This window comes from Schistocerca americana, chromosome 6, assembly GCF_021461395.2.
Source record: "Schistocerca americana isolate TAMUIC-IGC-003095 chromosome 6, iqSchAmer2.1, whole genome shotgun sequence".
NCBI classification, from domain to species: Eukaryota; Metazoa; Arthropoda; class Insecta; order Orthoptera; family Acrididae; genus Schistocerca; species Schistocerca americana.
In genome coordinates, this window is record NC_060124.1 from 366,251,180 (window position 1) to 366,279,064 (window position 27,885).

Genomic DNA, 27,885 nt, shown 5'->3' on the forward strand with positions numbered 1-27,885 from the left:
ATTTGAACCTTGCACCTCCTAGATATGAGTAGAATATATCTATGCTACTGTGACATCTTCATTTATGATAAGGCAGAGCATGCAACTTGATGTTTCATTTGTTTGTAAATTAAGCAGCTTCATTTCAATAGTGGAATAGTTTAGTTAAAGGTATGATGTTTTAACAACTGAACTGCATCTTTATATTAAATAATTCACTGTTTAGGATAACTGGGCTTTCTAGATACTATTCTTTGCAAACACCTGATATTTCACTGTTTTACAACAATACAGTTCAACAAAAATTACAAATTAATTTCTGCTTCATATTTGGGTGAACATTTTAATTCAACACCAAAGTCCTATATTCTCCAAGAGAAGAAGCTCGTACAGCTGTCACAACGAGACACATAATCCTAACTTAAATGTTATAGAGACTGTGAACAAAGTAAATGGTGCAAATTTATAAATTATCGACAGCTAAACTAGACTTCTCAGCTAGCTTTGATGTTACAAATAAGAATTACTAAATGTATCAGAAATGCAGCATTAAAATGTATAATATTTTCCTTTGTTTCATGCAAATGATGGGCTGCAAAGTTTTGAACACAATAGTTTCATTTCCAAATACAACAAATTTGTTTATGCCAAGGTACAATATGTTATGACAGGAAATTTGAAGCCCAAAAGTGTAAGGCAATTAAAATAAATAATAAAATTCGCTACATGAAAGAGTAGTAATTGCAGCATCTCTTGAACATTTAAAAAAAAAAAAAAAAACCCTTACACACACACACACACACACACACACACACACACACACAGAATCTAAATTAGTAATATTTTTTTAAAAAATAATTTATTACTAATATACATTGTAATATCTTTTGGACAAAACCTCTTAAAATGCCAAAAGCTCTACAGCACAGAAATCTTCACTTACCCACGTCGTCCTCGGAAAACAAAAAATGCAGCTGCGGCAGCAATTAATACCAACAGTGTCACTACAACAATCACAATCACAATAATAACAGGCTGCCTATTGTCCTCTGCCTTGCCTGGTGTGGCTGTACCTAAGCTGACTGGCGTCTCACAACGTGCACCTCCAAATTCTGGTGGGCACCTGCAAAATTTTAATTGCTCTGGATATAAATGCTGTACGATAACATATTAGCAGCATACATGTAGTTTTAAAAGGTGAAAGAGAACTAAATTTGCCACTATCAAAATGCAATCCTAGAAAACGGAGTGCTGAGATTACTACAAATATGTAAGGTATCCATCTAGCATATTTCCCTGTGTCTACTCTTTGAATGAGTATTTAACACAGGATGTCTGATTTACAACAGTTGCTAGTAGAGGTAGTGCTTGAAGCTTGCATGGATTTATTACATGCAGTAAGAATAGTGAACCTGCTACAACTCAAAAGAGAAATGATGATGTATTAATGTACCAAAACTTGGCAACAAGCAAGTTACTGGCAATGCTGCCTAGGAAAAGGATAAATAATGACAACAGTACACCAACAAATGTTAAAGCAGGATGGACAGGATAAGAAGATGACAGTGTGGAAGAAGAGTATAGGTGAAAGAAGCTGTTTAAGTTGACCAAGCTCAACAACATGTACTACAACTGAACGGTTGAGCTTACAACAAGCAACATGCCCATACACTAAGATCATGGAAGTCACATAGCAGAGGCAAAAAATGCTTGCATGCTTGTGTGTGATAGGTCATCCAGCTTCATGCCCACTGTCACAGGAACTTGTACATTAATAGCAAAAATAATTTGCTGCACCTAACAACAATTTAAAATCAGAGATGGAATAACAATAATACAAAATGGATAGTTTCTTACTCCCCACACACAGTAGACACTGTGTGGCAGACAGGCAGTGTGTGTGTGTGTGTGTGTGTGTGTGTGTGTGTGTGTGTGTGTGTGTGTCTTCATTTGAAGGGAAACCGTGTCTGATACTTTATAATATCGAACAGTCTTCTTTTGATGAGTCTGTCTGCCACTCAATGCCTCCTCTACATGGTGACTAGCAATCTACCCTATTTCACATTGTTGTAATCTATAGATAATTCCAATAACAACCAACAAGAATAGATTAGCACTAGTTGTAATTTGCTGTGAGTGTTCTTCACAGAACTAACCTGCAATGGGTGCTTCTGCCCATTAATATGCACACTGGAGAAGAAAACTGGCCTCCCCCAGGAAACAACATGCCAATACAGTGTTATACAGCCTCCTATGCTTAATAAGGCCTGAATTCGGTGAGGAAGGGAGACTAAGGCCAATCATTGATGATGAGGTCCTAATAAGACAGCGAATTGCAGGAATTTAGATTACTACATTTCACCTGCTGTTCCAAATAGTCCCTCATATTGTCTAGGGGACAATTTGAGCTGTGATAAGCTGCCCAAGTTTTCGTCAGACCAGGAACGTAGTAGTGTGCAGTTCTTTGAACACATCTGATGTCACATTGGAAGACAGTGCAACCCTCTGTTTCCCTATTTATATAAGGGTTATCCAGATAGTAATAGACATTTTGGTCTGTCATGGCGGTGGGCAGAGCTGTGGCCACCATCTCGGCACCATAAAGTTTCTCCACTCAGTACGCATCTAGCGGTGGTAGTGTGTGGTCTGTGGCTCTGCTACTTTGCTTTGTGTGACATGTTAAAACCTACGCTGCAACAGAAAATCCCGCCACTTGTGAGGTGCGTTCTGTGATTAGGTTTTTGTTGGCAAAAACTGCAAAAAAATTGAAATTTCTCATGACCTTTTGTCATGATAAATGTACGGTGCGTGTACAGAGATGGAATAATGAGTGAAAGCCAATGGTGCATTGGTTTTAAACATTGCTGTACCAATGTTCATGATGACTGCAGTGGTAGGTCTAACTTTGAGACTGACAATCTGGTGATGAAAATAAATGACAAAATTCATGAAAATCATCCTTTCATGATTATGGAGCTTTTGCAATATTTTCCCCAAATTTCACATAGTTTGATGCATGAAACTGAGGTTACTTGGTTACCACAAATTTTGTGCTAGGTGGGTTCCCTAAATGCTAAAGGAAGACCACAAAAAATGGAGACTGGCTGCAGCACTGACCTTCCTCACAGATTACAAGAAAAATGCTAATGAAGTTATCAATTGTATCATAACTGGGAATGAGACTTGGTTGAATCATGTCAATTGTCAAACAAAAAGGCAAATGACAGAATGGAGGCACACAAACTCTCCCAAGAAACCAAGGAAGTGTTTGCAAACACTGTCAGCAGAAAGATCATGGCTGCCATGTTTTGGGACTTTTAGGCAGTGATTCTTGTTGATTTCCTGGAATGTGGTACAACAATTAACTCAGAGGGGTACTGTCAGCCACTGACGACATTAACATGGGTGGTACAAAATAAGCATTGAGGAAAACTTAGCACAAAAGGTTTGTTTTTTCGTGACAACACACGTCCATACACTACCAACCGTATCGCGAGAGCTCATATGGGGTTTTGAATGGGAAGTGTTTGATCGTCCACCGTACAGCCTGGATTTGACATGGTGCAACTATCATATCTTCTCAGCAATGAAGACATGGCTTGCTAAACAACACTTTGACACTGAAGCCTAACTGTATGCCAGTATAAACCAGTGGTTGCAGTCACAGGTGGCAGATTTCTTCAGATTGAAAAACTTGTGCCGTGTTATGATATTGAATGGCTCACATTTGAATGGCGTTTATGTATAAAAATAGCTGAGAGCGTACCTTTAGAAAGTATATAACAAAATGTGGTTTTTCCATACCATTATTTTTTTATTTCAAAACATTCATTACTTTCTGAATAGTCCTCACAGTGCAATGATCAGATGTGGGCATGGAATTTTATTTATTCTTGTATCAGAAGCATACATATTATACACAATTATGATGATTACTTTTGCCCAAAACTTTGTCAGTTCCAATACATTTCTGTTTCTTGATGAAGTTTATCTTCTGTGCAGGAGGCTGGGAACAGACAGCACTGAAGCATATGATAAATAGTCTGGTCTTCTCCACATTCACACTGAATATCATCTTGATCAGTGTAGCTCCATCTTGCCAAATTAACCTCTGATCCACCAACTCCAGATCTCATGCATATTCAGGGACTTCCAACTGTCCATACAGGAAGTTCCTGCTATTGGGTGTTACGGATTGGTCATTTGTGTATTGGATGGTTAACAGAGAGGGCACACTTCATTGCAAAATGAACCTAACCATGTTGCTTAATATACAAATGTGTCTATTTCAAGAATATTGGAGTTACTCAAATTCAAGTGGAAAATGTATTCCACTTTTGCACGAAAGTTTGCCACTGCCGTATTGCTCCTGTAAATTAATCTTTAAGATCATGGCTGTCCACAGTAGCATTTTCCAGCTTACGTGTTGTTCACTGAAGAGGCCACATTCACTAGGGATGGCATATTCAGTCATCACAATGAGCATTTGTGGGCACCATAAAATCTGCACTGTGTGCAGCACCACATGGCACATTGCTTCACAGTCAATGTGTGGGCAGTTTTGGTTGACGACTGCTTAGTCAGGCCATAGCTTGGCCTCCATGGAAAGTCAAATGTCTCTGGCACAGCATATGGTTCCAGCATGATGAGACGCCTGCTGATTTTGGACTGGCTGTTCGTAGGCATTGATTGTTTGGGCATGGTGGCTCATAAACTCATCAGACTTAACGAACCTTGAGTTATTTCTGTGGGGAGTCATGAAGCCTCTAATGTATCACAATCCTGTGGAGTCTGAAATGGATCCCACCACAAGAATCATCTATGCAACTGCTACAATAAAAGAAAACTCCAGAATGTTCGAACATGTCCGGCAGTCAGTGCTCCGTCGGTGTCACATACGTGTGGTGTCTGATGGTGCAAACTTCGAGCATATGTTGTAACACTCTAGCTGTATTATTTATGTTGTACACCATGGGTAATGAGGGGGTCCGATAAATGTTTCGAATGAATAACTCCTTTCTGATCTCTGCTACCACTTAGCTACATCTGCATCTACATCTAGATCTATACTCTGCAAACCATGGTGAGATGCATGGCAGAGGGTACATCCCATTATACCACTTATTATGGTTTCTTTCCTGTTCCATTCACATGTGGAGTGCAGGAAGAATGATTGTTTGAATGCTTCTGTGTGTGCACTAATTATTCTAATCATCCTCACACTCCGTATGTTGTTAACAGACTTACTAAGGATAGTTTACATCCATCTTCAAGAGTCCTCCATTTCAGTTCCTTCAGTTTTTCTGCTACACTCTGCACTGGATCAGACAAACCTGAAGCCATTGATGCGGCCCTTCTCTGTATACATTTAGTATCCCCCTTTTAGTCATGTTTGGTATGGGTCCCACACACATGAGCAACATTCTAGAACCGGTCGAACAAGTGATTTGTAAGCAATCTCCTTTGTAGACTGATTGCAGTTCTCCAGCATTCTACCCTGAGGTCTACAACCGGCTTTACCCACAGCTGAACCTATGTGATAATTTCTTTTCATATCCCTTCAAAGTGTTACACACAGGTATTTGTATGGGTTGGCTGATTCCAACAGTGATTCACTGATGTTGTGGTCATGGGTTACTACTTTTTTCATTTTGTAAAGTGCACAATTTTACATTTCTGAATGTTTGAAGCAAGTTACCAATCTCTGCACACTTTGAAATCTTATCAAGTTGTGAATAAAAATATATGCAGCTTCTTTCATACTACGCCATATATGAAGCTTCAAAGTAACCAGTGTGCTCTTTCAGAGGACTGACTAATATCCCATTTCACATATGTGAGCACTTTCCTTTGTAATGGGATTTATGGAACAAAAAAAAAAAAAATAAATAAATAAATAAATAAATAAATAAATAAAAAAATGTGCAAATGAAAAGATGACAGGTAAGTAATAGCCTACACACTACTTAAAACAATTTGATATTTATTTAACAAAATTACGAAAAGAAAAGTTGCCATTCACCATATAACGGAGATGCTGAGTCGCAGATAGGCACAACAAAAAGACTGTCACAAGTAAAGCTTTCGGCCAGGACAGCCTTCATCAAAAATAGACGACAGACACACCACAGTGCTACAGTTGCGAGACTGCAGTCAAGTGTGTGTGAGTTGCATTTGCATTTGCATTTGCATGAGCGTGTGTGTGTGTGTGTGTGTGTGTGTGTGTGTGTGTGTTTTGTCTATTGTTGATGAAGACCTTACTGGCCGAAAGCTTTATTTGTGACAGTCTTTTTGTTGTGCCTATCTGCGACTCAGCATCTCTGCTATATGGTGAGTGGCAACTTTCCTTTTCAAATATTGTTACATTCCATCCTGGATTTTCCAGTGTTTGATATTTCTTTATAAATTTGTAATGCCAAGTAACATATTTCTTTGTACTCACAAACATGCATGCTGAACACTGCCGGCCTGAAGATTGCAGGTACCACCATTTAAGCAAAGTCCATGGCACGCAGTTGTTATTTTGATTTCACACCGTAGACCTGTCCATCCAAGTGGACAGATGCATGTTACAGGATGTGTTACCTCTTCTTTCTGACAAGTACCACCATTATGGCAAAATTCACTGCAGGGATCAACTTCACGACAGTCTGCCCCTCTGTAGCCTTCGCGACACCTGAAATGCAGCATTGGTTTATGCAGCAGGAAATCAAAAATGGCGACTGCTAGTATAACTAAAGATACTATAACTTTTTACAGTAGCTGATTTCTGTCTGGGTTCCTTTATACATTCACTTTAGCCTGTGCAACTACAAATGGTATAAATCAGAGTTGTGAAAAGTTTATTGTAACCAAACTGTACAGATTTTGTTTCCAACAGCTGCTGCTCTTTGTTAATGTATACCTTGACCTGTTTCACATCCTTGAAGATGGGAACTACATAACATTATGGAAGAATATTAGGTGTGTGTGTGTGTGTGTGTGTGTGTGTGTGTGTGTGTTTGAATCCTACATGACAAGAAAGCCCTTGCAAATACATGTACACTGTAACAGACATACCTTTTTATTTTCCTGTCATGGCTTCTATTTATCTTTTTAAACTTTCTAAGTATAGTGGGAATTAGTCAAGAGTGGTGGCAGGAGGAACAGGAGTTCTGGTCAGGTGCATACAGGGGTTATCAATGCAAAGTCCAATAGGGGTAATGCAGGAGTGGGTTTTATAATGAATAAGAAAAAAGAAATGAAGGCAAGCTACTAAGATCAGTATAGCAAAAACATAACCACACCCAAGATAGATATGAAGCCCACATCTACAACAGAAGTATAAGTTAATATGCCAGCTAGCTCCACAGATGATGAAGAGATTGAAGAAATGTATGGTGAGATAAAGGAAATTATTCAGATAATTAAGGGAGATGAAAATTTAATTCTGGTGGTGGGGAAGGGGGGCTAAAATTCAATAGCAGAAATGGGAAGAGAAGGAAAAATTGTAGATGACTATGGATTGGGGGAAAGGATTGAAAGAGGGAGCTGCCTGGTAGAATTTTGCACAGAGCATAATTTAATCATAGCTCACACTTGGTTTAAGGATAATGAAAGAAGGCTGCATACATGGAAGAGACTTAGAAACACTGGAATGTTGCAGATTGGTTACCGTATTTACTTGAATCTAAGCCGCACTCGAATCTAAGCCGCACCTGAAAAATGAGACTCGAAATCAAGGAAAAAAAAAATTTTCCGAATCTAAGCTGCACCTGAAACTTGAGACTCAAAATTCAAGGGAAGAGAAAAGTTTTAGGCAGCACCTCCAAATCGAAACAATGTTGGTCCATTGTAATATGAGACACAATTTAGGTCGAATGAATGACGATACAGCTACAGTAGTTTGGTTCGAGTCGTAAGCTTAGCAGTTAAGGTTTACTAGGTAGCCATTGCTATGCGTCCGGTGCTCCGTCTGTATTTATACGGGTACCCTTCCTTTTTCACATGCTTCGTCTGGTTTGAATTGATTGCTTATTTTTCTTTGATCTGATAAGTGCCATTCTCTTCGTTATAGGTGTTTACGACACTATAAGCTGAAAATGCATTACTGTACTGTGTCATGCATTGTTTGTCGTGTTCTGATAATGAATGTTTACAACCTGTGGCCACTTGCAGCATGGCTTGCTTTTCTGCACGCTACCGCAGCTTACAATTAAAAAATAAAAGAGAGAGAGAGGAATCGTCTCATTAGCTAAACAATGGCAAGAGACTGCTATTTGTTGTTACTTAACACTGCTGCTTTCTTTGATAATGATCAACAAGAACCAAATAATAGACTGTGTATGACAGAAGATGTTCTGAATGAGAGTTTAGCGAAAATTTATCTGGCATTTGCCAGGAGCAAGACAGGGAAATTTAGGAAAAACCTAAATCTGGATGGCTGGACAGTTGAGAGACTAAAGAGACATTCATGGGAAAACAGGTTGTAACAAGGCCACTGGGGTAAGAATTATGACAGTCAGCTGTCCTGATCAAGATAACGGAGACTTTTAGTCTGATGTGATGAGCAAGAAGATTGTGAAGATTGTATACAAAGATGATGACAGGAGAAACTATGCTCGCAATCCATATTTGTTTAAAATTAAAGATTTAAACTCTTCATTTTTTTAGTATTGCATAACATGGAGGGCAAGACAAACTGGCACATGAAGCAAATACTCACACACAACTAACAGTCAGAAGACACCCACAGACAACACACAGATAAAACTTTAGTTTTAGCTGAGAAAACATTAGTTAACACAGCTATCCTTTTTAACATCAAGCTCAAATTTACCAGTCACCTTATTACATTTCTGGTATTTCTATAGGGGTCCATTAGTGTTTGTTTTGCTTCTGTTGCCTACAGAAGAACAGTAGCAGGAAGATAGCTCTCACAGCGTATGTTGGCTAACATTTCTTCATTCATTTGTTAGCGAATACAAAGAAGCTCCAGTAACAGTAACATGTATCAAAATATTAAAAAAGAAAGTGTTAAAACAGACAGTCATACACAGTGCCTCAGATAAAGATATTATGACAATAAAACATAACATGTTGCCAATATATAATTTACCACAGAATGGGTTGGGTTGCTTGGGGGACAAGACCAAACAGTGAGGTCATCGGATTAGGGAAGGCCGGGGAAGGAGGTCGGCCGTGCCCTTTCAAAGGAACCATTCCGGCAGTTGTCTGGAGCGATTTAGGGAAATCACGGAAAACTTAAATCAGGATGGCCACACGTGGGATTGAACCGTCATCCTCCTGAATTTACCACAGAATGGCATCATCTATATTCAAGACATAAATGACACCAATAAGAAATAATGTACGACCAACATAAATTGCAACTCAGAAGATAAAAATGTATAGATGAAAGAAAAAGAAACTTGTGTTTTGCAAAAGTACATTTTAGTCTAAAAACTGTTTTACTCTACAAATAATGTACAAGGGATGATCAAAGCCTAGGGTTACATGGCTGATATACCTGGAGCTTCATCTGTTACAGGGACATTAGTATAATGTGCAGAAATTCTGATGCTTGAGGTTGGCAACTGCGCAGAGTTTTCTCAGCCACCCACTACCTATAGTGTTAGTTGTAGGTAAACACAAAAGGGGACCAATTTGGAAAACTGGTCTCGCAAAGAAATCTACATCCACATATATAGTCTGCAAACGGCTATCAAGTGTATGGCAGAGGGTACATCCTGTTGTTGTACCAGTTAATAGGGTTCTCCCCATTCCATTCAAGTAGAGAGTTGCAGGAAGGATAACTGTTTAAATGCCTCTGGGCATGCTGTAATTAATCGAATCCTGTCCTCATGATTCTTATGGGATAGATATGTAAGGGGTTGTAGAAAATTCCTAGAGTCAGCATTTAAAGCCAAATCTTGAAAGTTTGTAAATATTCTTGCTCAAAATACTTTATGTCATCTTCAAGAGTCTGCCAGTTCAGTTTCTCTGCTCATTTATTCGATTTCTGTGGGTGAAATATGTAACAGCAGTGGAAATTCTCTGGCAGCTGGTAGAGAATTACAAAGAGACTCATATGTTGTAAGCATGTTGCAGAATGACATCTTGAAGATTTTGGCCGGTAGAGAAAATGTCATCAACAAGGATTGCAGTTGTCAATCCAGCATGGCATCAACAGATGTGAACACAGCTCACAGGAGTAGCTGAATGATGGTCCATGTGGATCACATTATGGGATATGATACTAGAATATTGTCTGGAAGCATTTGTGTCATTGTTCACAATCTTCTGCAGTATTGGAAAGTTCGTTCCTGACAGGTTCTAAGAAAACTGTCCACCAACACAAGCAGAAGTACAAGGGGGCAAGTCTGCAAATTTCCAACAGTTCTGCACACAAGGGCACAGTTTTTTGAACTGCATTGTCACAACTGACAAAACATGGATTTACCACTACACTCCCAGCAGTAAGCAGTTGTCAGTAGAGTGAAAACACCCATCATCTCCAATGACAAACAAGTGTAAGGTGATGCCAGGAAGATGATGGCCTTAACATTTTGGGACAGCACGTATGTCAAACTCATGGAGTTTTTGGAAAGAGGAAAGACAGTGACCAATACTGCAAAACCTTGACACAATTTCATGAAGCAATCAGGAGGAAGTGGACAGGATTTTTCAAGATGACATCATCTTCCTCCATGTCAATGTATGACCTCTTACAACCAAGGAGACCACCACACTGTTGAAGCAGCTTCGCTTGGACACCATTGACCACTTTCCCTACAGCCTGGATCTCGCCTCAAGCATCTTTCATTTTTGTCCTTACTTGAACAAGCAACTAGGGGGCCAACGATTTGCTTCCAATGAGGATGTGAAGCATTTCACAACAACATAGCTGAACACATAAGGACAGGATTTTAACCAGGAGGATATATTCACAACTTATCTCATGATTAAAAAAAGAACTCATTGCTTTTACTATCAGTTGGCTGTACTGGTTGTATGAAATTAAAAGTACACGTTTTGCTGCAGGCTTTTAACTTTAGTTTCTAACCACTTCTCATAGTAACAAAATCCACAGTGTGTGTTTATTTTTGTACAGGGGAGCATACATGACAGTCAAAAACAGCCATGCTCATGTGCTGACTTGCAGTTCCAGATAGTTTGAAAAAAATACTTCAATTGACAGGATGACAGTTACAAAACATTTACAATCAGATGGGTCCCTGTGCAAATTGCTTCTGATAAGTAACAAATAGTTTTAGTTTGTTAAAATCACTTCTTTATAACTGTTTTCAATCTGAACATGCACATGATGACTGGAAATTGTTGCTTGAACAAAGTTCTTGTTTAACTACACTATCAGTGTTCAGTCACCAGACTATCATAGCTATCAAGGTTTGTATTCACTGAGGACATTTTAAGATGAAACAACTACACAAACCTGATTTGCTGGAAAGGGATATGTTGAGATTCACTGGAAGAATACTAAAAAAGTATTATTCATTCAGAATCCTGACAAGCGTGACTTAATGAGAAAAATCAGAAAAGATGTACATTTTATCAGGGGGTTGTTTAGTCACTGCAAGAGAATAACAAAAATACTCCATAAACTTCAGTGGCAGATGTCAGTATAAAAAATCAAATGTTGCATCATTGAAAGGGTCACTATAAGCAGCCATTTCAAGAGGAGTTAGAAAAATAATACTGCCTGTAACACATCTTTTATAATGATAATGCCAGTGAAATCAAAGAAATTGCACGTTGTACAGAAGAGTATTAACAGCCACTATTCCTGTCAATTATCTGTAAATTGAACAGGTAGGGACAAAAATAATACTAGTACACCATGTTCTGACTATCACAAGTCATACAGTGGGTTTTAGAGTACAAGTGTAAATGCAGAGGCTGGGGAAAAAATAAAATAAAATAGGTGGGCTCACATTCTATGAATTGATTGCTTAATGCAATGCCATGAGAGCTACTGCACTTTCTTTTGAGTACGCAATGTTCAAAGCTTAATGCTTCTGAGAAACGCAAGTGACCAAAATTGCAGATTTGCTGGAGTCTTTTAGTTACACATTTGTCTACGCCATAAATTCAATAAAAGTTTTACCTCTATCATGCAGCGCAAAGTCCAGGAAGGAATAACAACAGTGTGGGAAAGAACAGACTGCTACTCACCTCACAGAGGAGACACTGAGCTGCAGACAGTGTACTGACTGCTTCCCACTTCTCCTTATTGATGGCGACAAACAGTCAATTCTGCAAGGCTATTCAATTTCATGCACACAGCCACTCTTCGGCATGATAATATTAGTTGCATGAAAACTCACGTGAAAGTATTCATAGTAATAGGCGGTTAACAATAGCCAAGAATAATAATCATTCATTACAAAGGCAAAGAAAATTCTTTCAAGTTGGTAATATGTGTGACACTATTTGCAAGTAAGTTGCATGCCCAATGCTATTAATCGCAGTGTGTAATTAGCACTATGCTTTGCCCAGCATAAACTTTTGCGCTATGGAAGAAGCCAACAGTACAACACACCTATGTAACTAAACAAATTTATAGGGAACATATGTTGACCTTTGACTGAAAATACTACTTTATGTTTTCAGATGGTTCAGTAATCCATTAGTTTATCACACAGGTTTGTTCAGAGATTATTTTACAAATTTATTTTGTAGCAAGACTTACCAGATCAGAGCATTATGTATTCGGATCACAGCAACTAATTCAGTTAATAGTCTGTTTGTCAAAAAATGATCGGTCTAACTTTCTCTCTCAAATAACACAAACGCTCCAGCTTTATTTATTAGGTGAAGCTTGTAATATTTGAAGTTAAGCTGTTCTGGTGTAATAGCAGTTGATGGCCACTAACCAACGATGCTTTAATGGCAGAGCTTTGCAAAGCTAGAAAAATTCTTATTATTCAATTCCATATCACAGGAGGGAAATGAAGGTAAGGGAAACCATGAAATTAACAGTTGATGTATTATTTGAACACATTCACAAAATACATACAGCTTCAACAAGATGATAATTCCATCACTTAGTCAGATACGCTAGTACAGTGATGATCTCTGTCTTTCTCGAGAGCAGCAGCCGAATCAGAATGAACAAAAGTTAACACATAAAAGAGAAGGTTTCGATGACATTACTTTCGATGTTCTGTGATACTACTATCACTGTAACACACCCTTTTTCAGCACAACAATTTACACTGCATTTCATTCAATATTTATCAAATTAACAGGGGACAGTACAACAGGTACAATGAAAAGAGCACTAGAAATGTTTACCTTTAAGACTACACCCTTCATCAGAAGAAGAAAATACACACACATTCACACAAGGCACACACATCACCTTAGTACCCATAGATGGCTGTGTCCATGTGTGTGTCACTTGTGTGAATGTGTGTGTGTGTGTGTATGTTTTCTATTTCTGGCACTCTTTTTCACAGTGTCTGTCCATGAAGCAATACCTCCTCTAGGTGGTGAGTAGCAACCTATTCTTTCCATGTTGTTATTACCTCTATCAAGATCATAAGTAACTACTCTGCACATGACTGATAATTATTTATTATCTGAAGATATAGTCGAAAGCTCTAAAATGAAACTCATAATGAACTGTGAACTGTAAAACAAGTGTAAAATACAAACCGACAGACAGTGCGATCATTGACAACAGAACATGTTCCACCATTGGCACATGTACTGGAAGTACACTGTGATACTGTGTTGAATTCACATTCTGGGGGGCATACGCAGTTTTCTTCACCAGGTGAGCAATTGCAGTCGCATACAGCTTTTTCACATCGCCGACCTGTGTACCCTGGCTTGCATTCACAGACACTTTCCTTTGCATAAGCACGGCATACCCCTGGAAAAAATAAATAAATAAATAAAAATAAAATAAAATAAAATAAAATTTGATATTACACACCATTCACAGAGTGGGCTCTTAATATTAAAAATATTATAAAATTAATGATACGGACATTTTCCTCCAAGTTATTTTCTTCCTTAGATATAATGGATGTACGTCTATAAGTTACAATATTACTTGCTTAAGACATTTTTCAGTTAAATTTATGAAAAGGAAGCAGATTTATAGGGAATCTAATTCTTACATTTTTGTTCTGTTTCAAAGGACGGGGAACATCCTTTTTATTACATGCACTATTTTGATGCATAAAATATTTTACAGTGACTCTGTGTTTTCGCTAAAAGAGGGTAATTTTCAGGTGGTTCAATATGACAGGAATTTAGTTTCTAAATATTGGAGAAAGTGTCTTAAGTGCTTTTGAAAATAGCTCACACTGCAGAAAAAGTATCAGAGATACTTTCCTACTGTAGTGATGGTAAACATTTGTATCTTAGTTTGATCATGTTAGTATAATATTTACTGCGTACAGTGCAGCAATCATAAATATTTTAAGCTTGGGATTTCAATTTCCTTCATTGTTTGTTTGACAAATTTTGAACAAGTCCTTCTGATTGCTATTTTAACTTTTACTTTTTAAGTATTTCTATGGTCAAATACAGTTATATAGTCTGAACAGTACCAATAGAACTGTTCGATTATGAAAATGAAAAATGGAGACTAACACATACAAAACTGCAGAGGAGTTGCTTCAAACTAGTTGTTGCTTGATTTCATTTGGTAAAAAAGTGAAAAGAAATTTTAAAAAGACATAACACTGGGAAGTGAGGGGTAAGGGACATGTGTGATGAAAATAAATAACAGAAAGAATTTCATAAGGAATTATCACAGACAAGGCAGAAGCTGATGGCAATGGAAGTTTAATGTGTGGCTGACTTAATATTACAAACTGTTAAAGAAAATGGGAAATAAATATTACATTCGCAAGTAAAGTGTATATTTACATCTCCTGCAAATTTTTGTGGGGGTCCACAGACAGCATAGTTTCTACTGTGACTGCTAGGTGTCAGCAGCAGCCAACATAGGTGCGAAAATTTGTAATTACTGTAAATGTTTGTTGTTGTTACTTCATAGACATTAACTAGCATATGTGAGCACTATACTACACTATGAATGTTGAATTTCATTATGATCTTGTGTTTCATATGTTTGCTTGTCATGTAAATTGGACATGAAAGTAATTTAAATAAAAATATCATCTGCTTACTTATGTATTTGAATATAACTATTATTTTTCAATTTATTTTCTTCAGTAAATATTATTGAACTGATATTCCATCTCTGTGTCCAGTTTCAACACTACAAATAACAAGATTGGTGTGTTCAAAGGAGGCTGTACTATGACTGCTAGATGTCAGTAGCAGCCGACATAGGTGTAAAAATTTGTAATATAAATGTCTGTTGTTGTTACTTCACAGACATTAACTAGCTTACAAATGTTGAATTTCAAAATGATATTGTGTTTTGTATGCATACTAGTCATGTAAACTGGGCTTGAAAGAAATTTGAATTGAAATATCATCTGTTTACTTGTGTAGTTGAATGTAATTACTATTTATCAATTTCTATTCTTAAATAAATATTACTGAATTGATGTTTCATCTCTGTGTCCAGTTTCAACACTATAAATACCAAGATTGGTGTGTTCAAAGAAGAATGTACAAAAACAATAACAATATTTTGGAAATCCAACTACAGATTTCTACAAACAAGTTATAACTTCTGAAAAAACACAGAATTTATAAAGGTAATGGCAAATACCTACAAGACCAGCACTAAAAGTGTTAAGTCTGGATGGATGGCAAATGCCATGAACATGTTGGAAAGCATGTTTCTATACTCAGAATCAGAAGGAGTGTGGTCACAGAAAGCGAGGTGGGACAGGGATTTTAACAATGCAAGTGATGAAATAAATACCAAGAGGTCTATTACTGTGTTGCAAAGTGCATACACAATCAGAAAATTAAGTGCTGCCCCTATAAATTGTGCATCCAATGAAATTTGTTGTAACTGAGACATCAGTCTTGATTTTACCAATATGTAAAGATAGTGAAATTTGAATCTTTTGACAGATGATGTGCAAACTGCTGCTGGTTGTTTCCCCTTATAATAAGGAAGCTATAAGAGTTTTGCAGTTTACTTATGGTGTGAATATTTTGTTTACATTCTACCCCATCAAAATCTTAATTATAATTAATTGCTATGGGCAGTCTGTCTGCACACAACTAAACTTATAAACAATTGTAGCACATTTGTCTCAAAGGGCACACTGGCACACTGCTGCTGACCAAAAGCAACTCCACCCTAAACCTAACGTTCACTGAACAGTAGTATTATAAGAATATGTGGTCAGCACACCTCTCTTCCATCTGTTAAAGCAGTTCTTTGAAACCCGACCCACCATTTATGTACAAGCAGATCATTAACTACTGTTGTGAGGGACAACCAAAATTTGTTCCAGTCCTCCAGCCAAAGGAAATTCCTTGTCAGTATCAATGATAACCCTTGAATCTTGCAGAGGCTGTCAGAAAAGCTGATGGCTGCTACACAGGAGGATAACACAATACCTTGTTGCTGGGCATTGTCTTGCGTATAACAGAAGCTACCTGTCTAATACATCTTGCCAGCTGAATTATGTGGATCCCAGTCACAATACCTCCAGTTACAGATTTTTAGGACGGGAACAAGGTCCCAAACAAACAGCTGGCTATCAACATCAACCTGATCCTAATTTCTTGTCTCTTTCCACTTCTCAGCTTTATTCCACACCTTCACTTCCACATATTTTCTAATTACTTGATAATGACTGTGATGAGGTAGGTACATCGGTTCCCGTCAGAGGACTGAAGTTACGTACTGTCAACAGTGGCCAGTACTTGGATGGGTGGCCGTCAGGGTGTGCTGCATGCTGTTGAGAAATTTGTGGTAGGACACATGAAACAAGTCCCTCCATTGTAACATCTGCTTCCACTGGTACCATGATTTCCTACCACTTGTTATCTCTCACCTTCTGTATTAAGATAGCCTATATTTCAGTATCAATGTCCTGGAATTCTCAACTGCTCAAAAAAACGTTTTGGACTATCCTCAAGATTACTATAGCCTTTTTCATTATCTTTAATCATAAACTTCTAAATATTCTTTTGAAGACAGGAAACTGCTGTGTACAGCCACTTGTGTAATGGAGATAACAGACTGCCCAGGAACATTAAGATGACGACCTGCCAAAAGCCTGAATAACCACCTTTTGCAGTGTGGGCATGCAGGAACAGAATCAATGAGGTTCTGGAATATACTGTGGAGCCAGTGCTGATTCCAGTGCTGTGGCCAGCTGTGCTATGTTTCGCGGTTGAGGATCCATGGCACAAATAGCCCCATTGAGGTAGTCCCACAGATTCTCAACTGGGTTTAAATAAGGGGCATTTGGTGGTTTGGGAAGTGTGGTAAACTCATCCTGGTGCTCTTTGAACCATGCATATTCACTGTGAGCTGTGTGACATGTTGCACTGTCCTACTGGTAGATGCCATCGTGCTGACATTAACAAACTGTATGTCACAGTGGACATAGTTCCCAAGGATAGATGCATACTGGTTTTGATGTATTGTGGCTTCCAGAATGATGAAAACACCCAGAGAATGCCACAAAAACATCCTCTGGCCTGGACCTTCTGACAATTGTTGCACAATGTTTGCTTTCAGGTGTCTCACGTTGTACATACCAGTGGCCATTTGTACATGTCATTTGAAAAGGCCACCTGACTCCACTCAGTGGATATCCACCTGTGGCTCTGTTACAGAACTTCCGGCCTCTGTTGCTGATGAACAGCAGTCAGCATGGGTATATTAACCAGGCACCTGTTGCAGAGGCCCATATGCAGCAACATTCGCTAAACGGTCACTGAGAAGACAATGTTGGTAGCCACTTGGTTCATCTGGCTGATCAGTAGCTCAACAGTTGTACACCTATTTGCCCATGCACATATCCATCCCATCATTCATGGCTTTCACCCATGGCCCGTGATGCGCTCTCGTTGCCTCAACATTGGTTTCAGATAGTACCATTTTACCACGCACAGTATATTTTAACCACAGTGGCACGCGGACTATTTTTAAACTTAGACATTTCAGAAATGTCTCCACCCCTAGGCCCTAAAGCCAATGATCATCCCCTTTTGGATGTAAGATAAGTCACTCTACTTACAATCACTTTGTTTCCACATTACAACAATGGCTACGCTGTTTTCCGCATCCTCACCACTTACTTTATATGTCCTCTGTGGTCGTTGCAAGTTGATGTTGAACATAGGTGGTGGTCACATTAATGTGACTGGGCTGTATAGTAAACATGATTTCTCAGTGCAGTTAAAGCCTGCTTAGCTGAGTGGCAACATACTTACCTACCATGCAGCAGGCCCGGGTTTGATTCCCAGTCAGGTTGGAGATTTTCTCCGCTCGTAGACTGGGTGTTGTGCTATCCTCAGCCTCATCCTCATCATCATCATCATCATCACTGACATGCAAGTTGCCCAATGTGGCGTCATCTGCAATAAGACTTGCAACTCGGTGGCTGAACTCCCCCGGAAGGGGCCTCCCAGCCATCAATGTTATACGATCACTTCATTTTTTTCTCAGTGTGATTTGGCAGAGGATACTGCCTGAATGGTGAAGGGATGCTCCACCTTGTGTACACTGTTCTGTCTGCTAGCCAGCCTCATAGGGTTCTTTCAAACTTAGTGTGAGCACACGTTGTCATGTTACAGCAAGAAGGGTTGTGAGCATGGAAAGTTGGCTACTGAATTGGCAAATACCACAGCAATGTCGTTTCAACATTCAGTCACTACTGTGAGAGGCAAAACTCACTAGACCTGCTTCACAGTGGTTACCTGCAGTCAGCAGCTTCATCTGATGACTGGTACTACTAGAGATCAGAAATAAGCTCTGTATACTCACTTTAAACTCACTAGTGTGCCTTTCGATGTTATCTCCAAACTCGCTGTCACCTTAAGCAAATGTCTAACAGCTATATTGACATAGACACACTTTTAAGTCCATGATAACAGAACAAGAAAACAGAACGTAAGTATGTAGTGTATTCTCTAAAAGTGATTAATAATTAAATTAAATTTACGCTCATGTTCAAAAAGTCCATGATGACAGAACAAGAAAACAGAACGTATGTAGTGTATTCTCTAAAAGTGATTAATAATTAAATTAAATTTACGCTCATGTTCAAAAAGCTACAAAAATTAATAAGCTATGCATCTCGCTACTAGCCCATAAACATAAGTTGCCATGACCAAAACAACACACAAACTGTGTACTTATTAGTCGTGGAGGCATAACAATGATTTTGCTCTGTGTCCTTTTTCATTTCTTGGAGTACATGTTTCCTCATGGTGGAGGCGGAATAAACAAGAATACTACCATTTTGTTTGCAATAGATAAACTTTTTTAGTTTTTTGTCTGAAGTGTGGATGATAGCTCTGAACTTTTTGCAGACATCACTGTTCCTCTTATGGAGCAAACCTACAATTGTATACACTGCTTCACTTAATCTTTGTCTTACATAATTCACATGCTCACAAAAAATAGTTTCTTTGGAGGCCATCTGATGCTGACAATTGATTTTCACGCTGTAAGTGGTTTTTGTACTAAGCACTTTTGTACCAAGTCACAACTAGCCTCACACTCCTGCCTGCTTTAGTAAGAGCGAACAAGATGATGAGAAGAATGCAACCATAGCACTAGCATTCTCAGACTCACCAGACATGCGTATTGTAGTGGGAAGGAAGCAAGCCAATATAGTACTGGTATAAATGGCACCCTCCATTTCTAATGTACGCAATGCTCGACATTAGACTCATACTTGCTCTGTTTCTGATCTCTAGTATCTACAAATTATGGCTTCTAGGAATCCTGATTGCAACAGAACTGCATGCTGCCTTTCGGATGGAGGTAACTGGGAGGGCCGTGTTGACAAGATGATGTAACAGTCTTCACACGATCAACATGGCCTCTAGACATCCATTATGAACTATAGTACGATCTCTCCACTCCCCTCCTCTTACCCAGTGATGTACGAAGAAAACAGGTACGAATATACTTTCACTAAACCAGTCTCTGAGGTGTCATGATCTCTTCACCCATAAGTGCAGGTTTATATGATGCATGGTGATCATCATAGAAGTGGGTAGGGCAGCAAGGAGCCAATGTACACCCCAACCAAGTGGTTTCATGAGTTTAGCAGGGAGGTAGGTCACTCATATTTTGGGCAGTATAAATTACAAATGTTAAGTGCAATATGTGTAACATCAGCTTGACTGAGCTTCCTCAGAACAAGCTAAAACTTGCCATGTATCATCACTGGAATCCTCCTCACATACTATACAACCTAAGCAGGATTGCCATTAAAGAGTGCAAAAGGCTTGCGCAGCAACACCTTAAGCATCTCATGGTCAGCTTAACAGGGTGTTCCAAATAAAATATATGTATTCTGAATGCATATATTTATTAAACGATATAGGATAGATTGCTACTCACAATAAAGATGACATGCTACGTTGCAGAAACCACAACAAAAAGACTTCAAGATTTAGCTTTTGGGCAAAGCCTTCTTCAGCAAAGAAAACATACACACATTCATTTGCAGATGCAAGCACATCTCATGCACACATAACTGCCATATCCAGCAGCTGAGACCAGTCCGAGCTGCCAGAGATGGCAGTCCTGCATGTGAGGTGTGCTTGCTTGTGTGAATGAATGTGTGTGTTTTCTTTGAAAGTTAAATCATGGTAGTGTTTTCACTGTGCCTGTATGCAACACATCATCCTTACGGTGAGTAGCAGTCTGTCCTTTTCCTTACATTGTTGATATTCCAACCTGGAGCTTCCATTGTTGTATTTATTAAAGTGTTCAACATACAATTATGAAACTTGGAACACATATTTACGAATCTCCAAGTTTAGACTATAGATGTTCAATACGTCCTCTACCAGTGACATGAACAGTATCACATAGATACTCAAATTCCTTCCATACTCAGGTAAGCATGTCCATCAGCATGACCATTATCACTGGTGTTATGATAGTACAGATTCAACTCTTCTATGTTCTTTGGTAGTGTTGGTGCATAAACATTGTTCTTAATTAAACCCCACAGGAAAAAGTCACAGGACACTAAAACTGGTTATCATGGAGACCAGCTGAGAAGTACTAAGTAACCAACTCAATAGCTAGGTAGAGTTTCATTCAGATATTCACGCACTTGGCAACTCAAGTGAGGGGGTGCCCCGTGTAGTTGAAAAATAAAGTTATTTTCATTCAGCCTTGGAAACAACCAGTTTTATAATACGTTATGAAAAGGATAATACGTTATGTAGCAGAGATGCTGAGTCACACATAGGTACAACAAAAAGACTATCAGAAAATGAGCTTTTGGCCAACAAGGCCTTTGTCAGAGATACGCTCACGTAAATATAACTCGCAAACATGTGACCGCAATCTCTGGCTGCATAGGCTTGTTACATTCCATCCTCAATTTTCCACTGTCGAGTTAGTAACATAGGGTTAAAATACACTGACTTTGTGTGAATCTTGTACATGATCAATGTGTGCATGTGAGTTCTGTAGTCCCCAAATTTGACCACTATGTTTCTTTACTTTCCCACTAAGGTGGAAAGTCACTTCATCACTGAACACAATGCATTGTGTGGAAGTGTTATCACTGTCAATAGCATTCTGAAGCTTGTCAGAAAATGCCACACGTTTGTGTCCATCATCGTGATGTAGAGCTGATAACAGCTGCAACTTGTATGTCTTCATAAGCAACTGACATTTCAAAGCATGCCAAATTGTTGTTGAAAGCAGTTGTAACTCCAGTCTGGCATGACAAGTTGATTTTGTAGGACTATGCTGGAAAGAGTTCGAATTCAAGTGGCATTTTCATCAGAAGTATGAGGGCAGTCAGGACACTTTCCTTTACATATACATCCTGTGTCTACATGCTGTCGATACCATCTGTGAAAGTTCCATCAATTCGGAGGATCAGTTTGGTACCTCAACCTGAAACATCTCTGCATTGTCATCTTGGAATTACATTTTGCAAACACGAGAACACAAGACAATTTCTGCTCCAGAGTAGCCATTTTGCAACATGAGACCACAGTCAAGCAAGCGGAAGACAACAGAGATCTAGCAACGACAATGTATTCATTCCTGCAGAGGTGGCAATCAATGTGTTTGACAACATTATACTTCGTAATACACTCTGTATTTTATAAAGAAACAGTGGAGCAATAGGTATTGAATGATACCCAGCAAATTTTGATTTCAAATGGTTCAAATGGCTCTGAGCACTATGGGACTCAACTGCTGAGGTCATTAGTCCCCTAGAACTTAGAACTAGTTAAACCTAACTAACCTAAGGACATCACAAACATCCATGGCCGAGGCAGGATTCGAACCTGCGACCGTAGCAGTCTTGCGGTTCCAGACTGCAGCGCCTTTAACCGCACGGCCACTTCGGCCGGCTTTGATTTCACTTATGTTCACTTACAAACACACAGTCTCAATTTTTGTGATTATTTTTTTGGCTTTAACAAACAGGTATCACTTCTGAGTTCATATTTGCATGTTGTCTATCTTTGATTACTCCAATCTCTTTTCCCACATTTTATATGTCATTTATTTCTGACACATGTGTTGTATTTGTTTGTATTTTATCTAATTACTTTCATTTCAGCTGTGTAATTATTAATCTTCTACTTCAGCAAGTGTAAAATCATAATTATGACTGTACTCACCTCCATTCAGACAGATGCCTTCGCAATTCGGGATTTCACATCTTTTGCCAATACGACTTGGTGGACATACACAGCGAGGTTCACTTTTGTTGATAATACATATACCCTGAAAATAAATTGAAAAACTTATTGATAGAAATTTTGTCAGTATTGTGGATGGGAGCAAAATCACATTTTTCTAATCTCGGAGTTAATAGGTTTGAACTGAAATGTTTGCTAATTAGATTATATTTTTAACTTTCTGTACGGACTTACTATTCAAAATTCATATTCTGACAAAGGCACTGAAGATCTGTGGATGAACAAAAAAGGAAAAGGGGGAAAAAAGGGGACTGTGCTTAGGTGAAAATTTGTTCTTCCAACAGGAGACTAGGCTTAAACACTTATTGGGATATGGATGGACCAGAGAACAAATGTTGGGTACCAGTAGACAGTTACATCACAATTAGGTTCTTACCTGAAGCCCACTGAAGACACTGATTTTTCAACATCGGATAAGGAGGAAGCACATTTATGGCAGCTTGACACTCCATGCCCATGAAAACTGCAGCTTCTGTATGTACCTCTGCCTTGCAGTATTGCAACAGCAAAGGTCCTTTTCATAACTGGGTCTGAGTGATACGTTCTTCCTTTTTAACCATGCTTGAACTATTATGTTTCACTTTTCTGTATGTATCATCAGCTGTGTCTTAAATGTGACATCATTTTTTTTATGTTGATCATTCTCATAACCATAGCTTTTGTGTAACTACAGTATATATGCACTTGACGGCTTCTGTTCCTCTGCAGTGATGACACGTTCTTCACATAATGAAATTTTGTGAATATTGTGAAAAAGACAGATTGCTACTCACCATGTGAAGAAGCTACTGAGTCACAGATAGCCACAATGAAATGCCAGCTATACATTAAAGCTTTTGGCCAAAAGGCCTTCTTCTAAAGTAGAAAACACAAAAACACAATCACACAAGCACAACTCACACACTCGAATATGGTCACTGGCTGCTGATTCCAAAGTCAGTGACCCTGTGTGTGAGTTGTGCTTGTGTGAATGTGTATGTATTTTCTACTTTATAAGAAAGCCTTTTGGCCAAAAGCTCAAATGTACAGCAGTCTGTTTGTTGTGCCTGTCTGCAACTCTATGTCTCCCCTACATGGTGAGTAGCAATCTACCCTTTTCATAATATTGTCACTATTTCAACCTGGAATTGTCATTGTTTGACAATTCTAAATTTGTATACAAAATCTTGATTAAAATGCCTTATTTTTCAAATTGTTGAAGTAATTACCCAATTATAGCAGTGAGCACTGCTTGTTATGTTTTTTCTGCTACTGACAAATGGACCCTTAAGAAGCTCCAAAATAGTATAACAGAAAATTCTGCCAGTTACAATTAGTTTTTGTTTCCTGTAGTACGTGTTGCTCTTTACCTATGCTATTTTCTTTATGGTGCTTCCACATAATCCACAGATTTCTACTTTTATGCTCAACAAATACCACTGACATTTCCAACAAAAGAATATACATGTCTGAATAAACACTATATGTATTTATATTTTTTATTTTCTGTCTTACATGTTCACAAAATCCAGTACAAGCAGACATCTCACAGCGTGTTCCATTGTATCCTGGTGGGCATATGCAGTGTGGGGCACCACCTTCTAATGAGCAGACACCAGTGTTCATGCACCTCAAGTTTTCACAGTGTTGACAGTTTGTACCTGTTTAATAACAAATAAAAGGCATTGTAAATGACTGCCACTCACACAAGAACATCAGCAAACAATACAGTAGTGATAAAAAATTAAAAAATAAACAACATAGAAGCAGAGCACTTACATACCACTTGCTGCAACAGAAAATAGGATACAAGAAATATTTAATACATGGAGGCGCTGGTGGCAATAAAAAGTCTTTCCAAATACTTTATCAACAGAGATATAAGGTGCAGGGAAGAACAACTGACATTTAAAAAAGTCCTGTCCTATAATTTGCCCCTCTCATCATCCAGAGTTTGGAGACACAATCCTTCGCTCCAAGATATTACATATTCTTCTTCTTTGCCACTCTATTTTCTCTGCTGCTGACTAACAGGCTCTTTAAAAGTTACAAATACTATAGAAAGGAAGAAGAAGAAGAAAGAGAAGACAGGTGATTACTTACTAACAAATTCAGTATTCAGTTTATTCACCATTGACCACTTACAGCGGAATAGGTCTGAACATTAAATATACAATTAACAACAACTTTACAGTAAAGTTTTTACAATTTAATTCCTTTTCTTTTAGGAATATTCTTATATACTAATGTCAATGCTTATTTCAAAATATTCTTTTATCTTATAAAATGGGTGTTTGAGAAGCCTTTCATAAACCTTACGTTTGAAAATATTATTGGTCAGTGACCGAGCAGATGCTGGAAGTTTATTGAAGAGTTTTAAACTCATTATTTTGTGTGAGTTTGCAGTCTTTGTGAGTCTGTGTCTTGGTATGTCAAAGTCCAGTTTGCCTCTGGTGTTGTGGGGATGTATGTTCTCTCTGGTCTCGAACTCATTTAAGTTGCTTTTGACATAAAGCAGGGCTGTGTAGATGTATAGATTCACCACAGTTAATATCATGTGCTTGATAAAGAGGGGATGGCAGTGTTCCTTGGGCTTAGCTTTGCTTATTATTCTGATTACTTTTTTTTGAATTTTCAGAATTTCACTGACAAAGCAAGAATGTCCCCATAACAATATGCCGTAGGAAATGTGTGACTGAAAGAGGCCAAAATATACCACCTTTAGATACTCATCAGTGACTATATCTGTCAGTCTCCAGATGAGATAACACACTCTTGCTATTCTCTTGCAGATATGGCTAATGTGTTCCTCCCAGTTTAATTTTGAGTCAATGTGGAATCCTAATAATTTTATTGATTTGCTTTCAACAGCTGTAGTTAAACCCAGAATTAGCTCTTGTGTTTTATCAGGATTACACAGGAGTTCATTAGAAGAAAACCAATCCATTACTAGTTCTAGTTTTTCCTGTGTTGCCTGATGCAGTTCTGTTGTGTCATGGTGTGTATTGAGCAACGTTGCATCATCTGCATAACACACAACTGAATTTGCTCCTACATGGTAAGGTAAGTCATTAATTGCAATGATAAACAGAAAAGGACCTAGGACCGAGCCCTGAGGCACTCCAGTCCGAACTTCCTTCAGTGAGGAGCATCTATTTTTAATTGATACATATTGTCTCCTGTTACTTAAGTATGATTCGATTACATCCAAAGATGGTTTGTGTATGCCATAAAATTCCAGTTTTGCAAGTAGGGTGTTAGATGGTATGCAGTCGAAGGCTTTGCTAAGATCTCACAGTACGACTGACACTAGATCCTTATTTTCGAATGCAGTTAACACCTGGTTAACAACTTCAGTGACAGCAGTAGTGGTGTTTTTACCATGCTGATATGCAAATTGTCTGTTGGAGAGGAGATCATGCTTATCAAAATAGTTATTTAGTTGACTGTACATTACATATTCAAAAACTTTAGAGAAAATTGGGACAATAGAAACTGGTCGATAGTTTTGGGGCAGATGCTTATCTCCCTTTTTAAAGACCGGTATTACTTTAGCAGTTTTGAGTGCATCTGGGAAAACTCCAGATTCTAAACACATATTAAAAATAAAAGAAAGAGGTTGACAGATAAGGTGTATTATTTTTTTCATTAGGTAATTAGAAAACCAATAACAGTCCATGCTTTTGGAGTTGGTGAACCTTGCCACAGCTTTTACAATATCCTTTGGGGTGACAACATTCCAGTGGAAAGTATACATACTGTGGGGCACAGCACAAAGATGATCTAGTGCACAAGTGCCATTTTGCTTGATTTTGTTTTTCAGCTCACTCACTGAGGTTAGGAAGTAATTATTTACTTCTTCTGGGACCAGCATTGCATCTTGTGTATGGGTTTGTGAATTATATTGGTTGATGATATCCCATGCTGCTTTACATTTGTTGGGAGCACTTTCAATGTAATGTTCACATGCTTGTTTTTTGGCCAAGGACAGTTTGTCTTTGTAGATTTTTTTACATTTTAGATAAGCTCTATAAGAAGTATTATCTAGCTCAGGTCCTTGTTTACAAGAATTTTTATATATTCTGTACAGTCTGAGCATCTCCTCCCTAGTGAGAGCTAGCTCATCTGTATACCATTTTAGCTGTTTGTTTTTCTGTTTATGTTTAGGGCTACTTTTGATTAATGGTGAGCAGGAGTACCATAACTCTAGGAGTATTTCCAGGAATTTGTTAAACACCATTTCACCAGCACCCTTTCCAGGTTGTGTGTTGTATACAAAGTCCCAGTTAACATAAGATATTCTGTCAATAAATAAATTAATATATTCATCTTTCTGCCCTCTTACCCATGTGGCATTGGACTTGATTCTGACTGATTTGTCTGATTTAGGCAACTGATCACAGGAGAATGTTAAAATCAATGGTTCATTATCAGCTAGGGCTCCACTGGCAAGTCTGACGTCGTACATATCTCTAGAAAAATTTACTATAATATTATCTAAGCACGCCTTATCCCGTGTTGGTGTGTAATTTGTACATTGTAAATTTAGTGATCTTAAGATATTAAAAAACGTTCTAGTAACATGTTCATCACTGTTGGCCATTTCAATGTTGAAATCGCCACAGATAATTAGTTTTATGTTAGATTTTAGTATTTTCCTCATAAGCAGCTCAAATCTTTCGAAAAATGTATTTACATCTCCTCCTGGTGATCTATATAAGCTAACAATTATGGTATTCTCTACGTTTAGTCTTATACAGCTAAATTCTCCATCTAGTTCTGCACAGTAAGAGCTAACATCTATTTTAGTAAACATTATACTATCTTTAACAAATATTAGGGCACCTCCATTCTTTCTTTCACTTCTACACATAATGTCTCCAACAGCATACCCCTGAGGAACAAAATGATGTGGATGCCAGATAGATAACGAGCTTTTGAACTTTCATTCTTTATGTGTGGACAACCAGGTGCTTACCTCTATGATTCATGCATCACTTGATGCACCTTCCCCCCAATCTCTCTTGTGTGTGTGTGTGTGTGTGTGTGTGTGTGTGTGTGTGTGTGTGTGTGTCTGTGTGTGTGCGGGGAGGGGGGGGGGGG

General features: G+C 38.3%; 1 protein-coding gene across 1 annotated transcript in view; it reads right to left on the reverse strand.

Moving 5' to 3' along the window:
- LOC124619330 (low-density lipoprotein receptor-related protein 1) overlaps positions 1 to 27,885 on the reverse strand; it is a 756,280-nt gene that overhangs the window by 13,144 nt on the left and 715,251 nt on the right. Inside the window, exons 70-74 of the mRNA XM_047145639.1 lie at positions 24,298 to 24,443; positions 22,723 to 22,828; positions 13,639 to 13,858; positions 6,422 to 6,655; positions 923 to 1,102 (exon numbers count right to left, since the gene is read on the reverse strand). Of these exons, the coding sequence (XP_047001595.1) occupies positions 923 to 1,102; positions 6,422 to 6,655; positions 13,639 to 13,858; positions 22,723 to 22,828; positions 24,298 to 24,443 (886 nt within the window). The remainder of the gene's footprint in view (positions 1 to 922; positions 1,103 to 6,421; positions 6,656 to 13,638; positions 13,859 to 22,722; positions 22,829 to 24,297; positions 24,444 to 27,885) is intronic.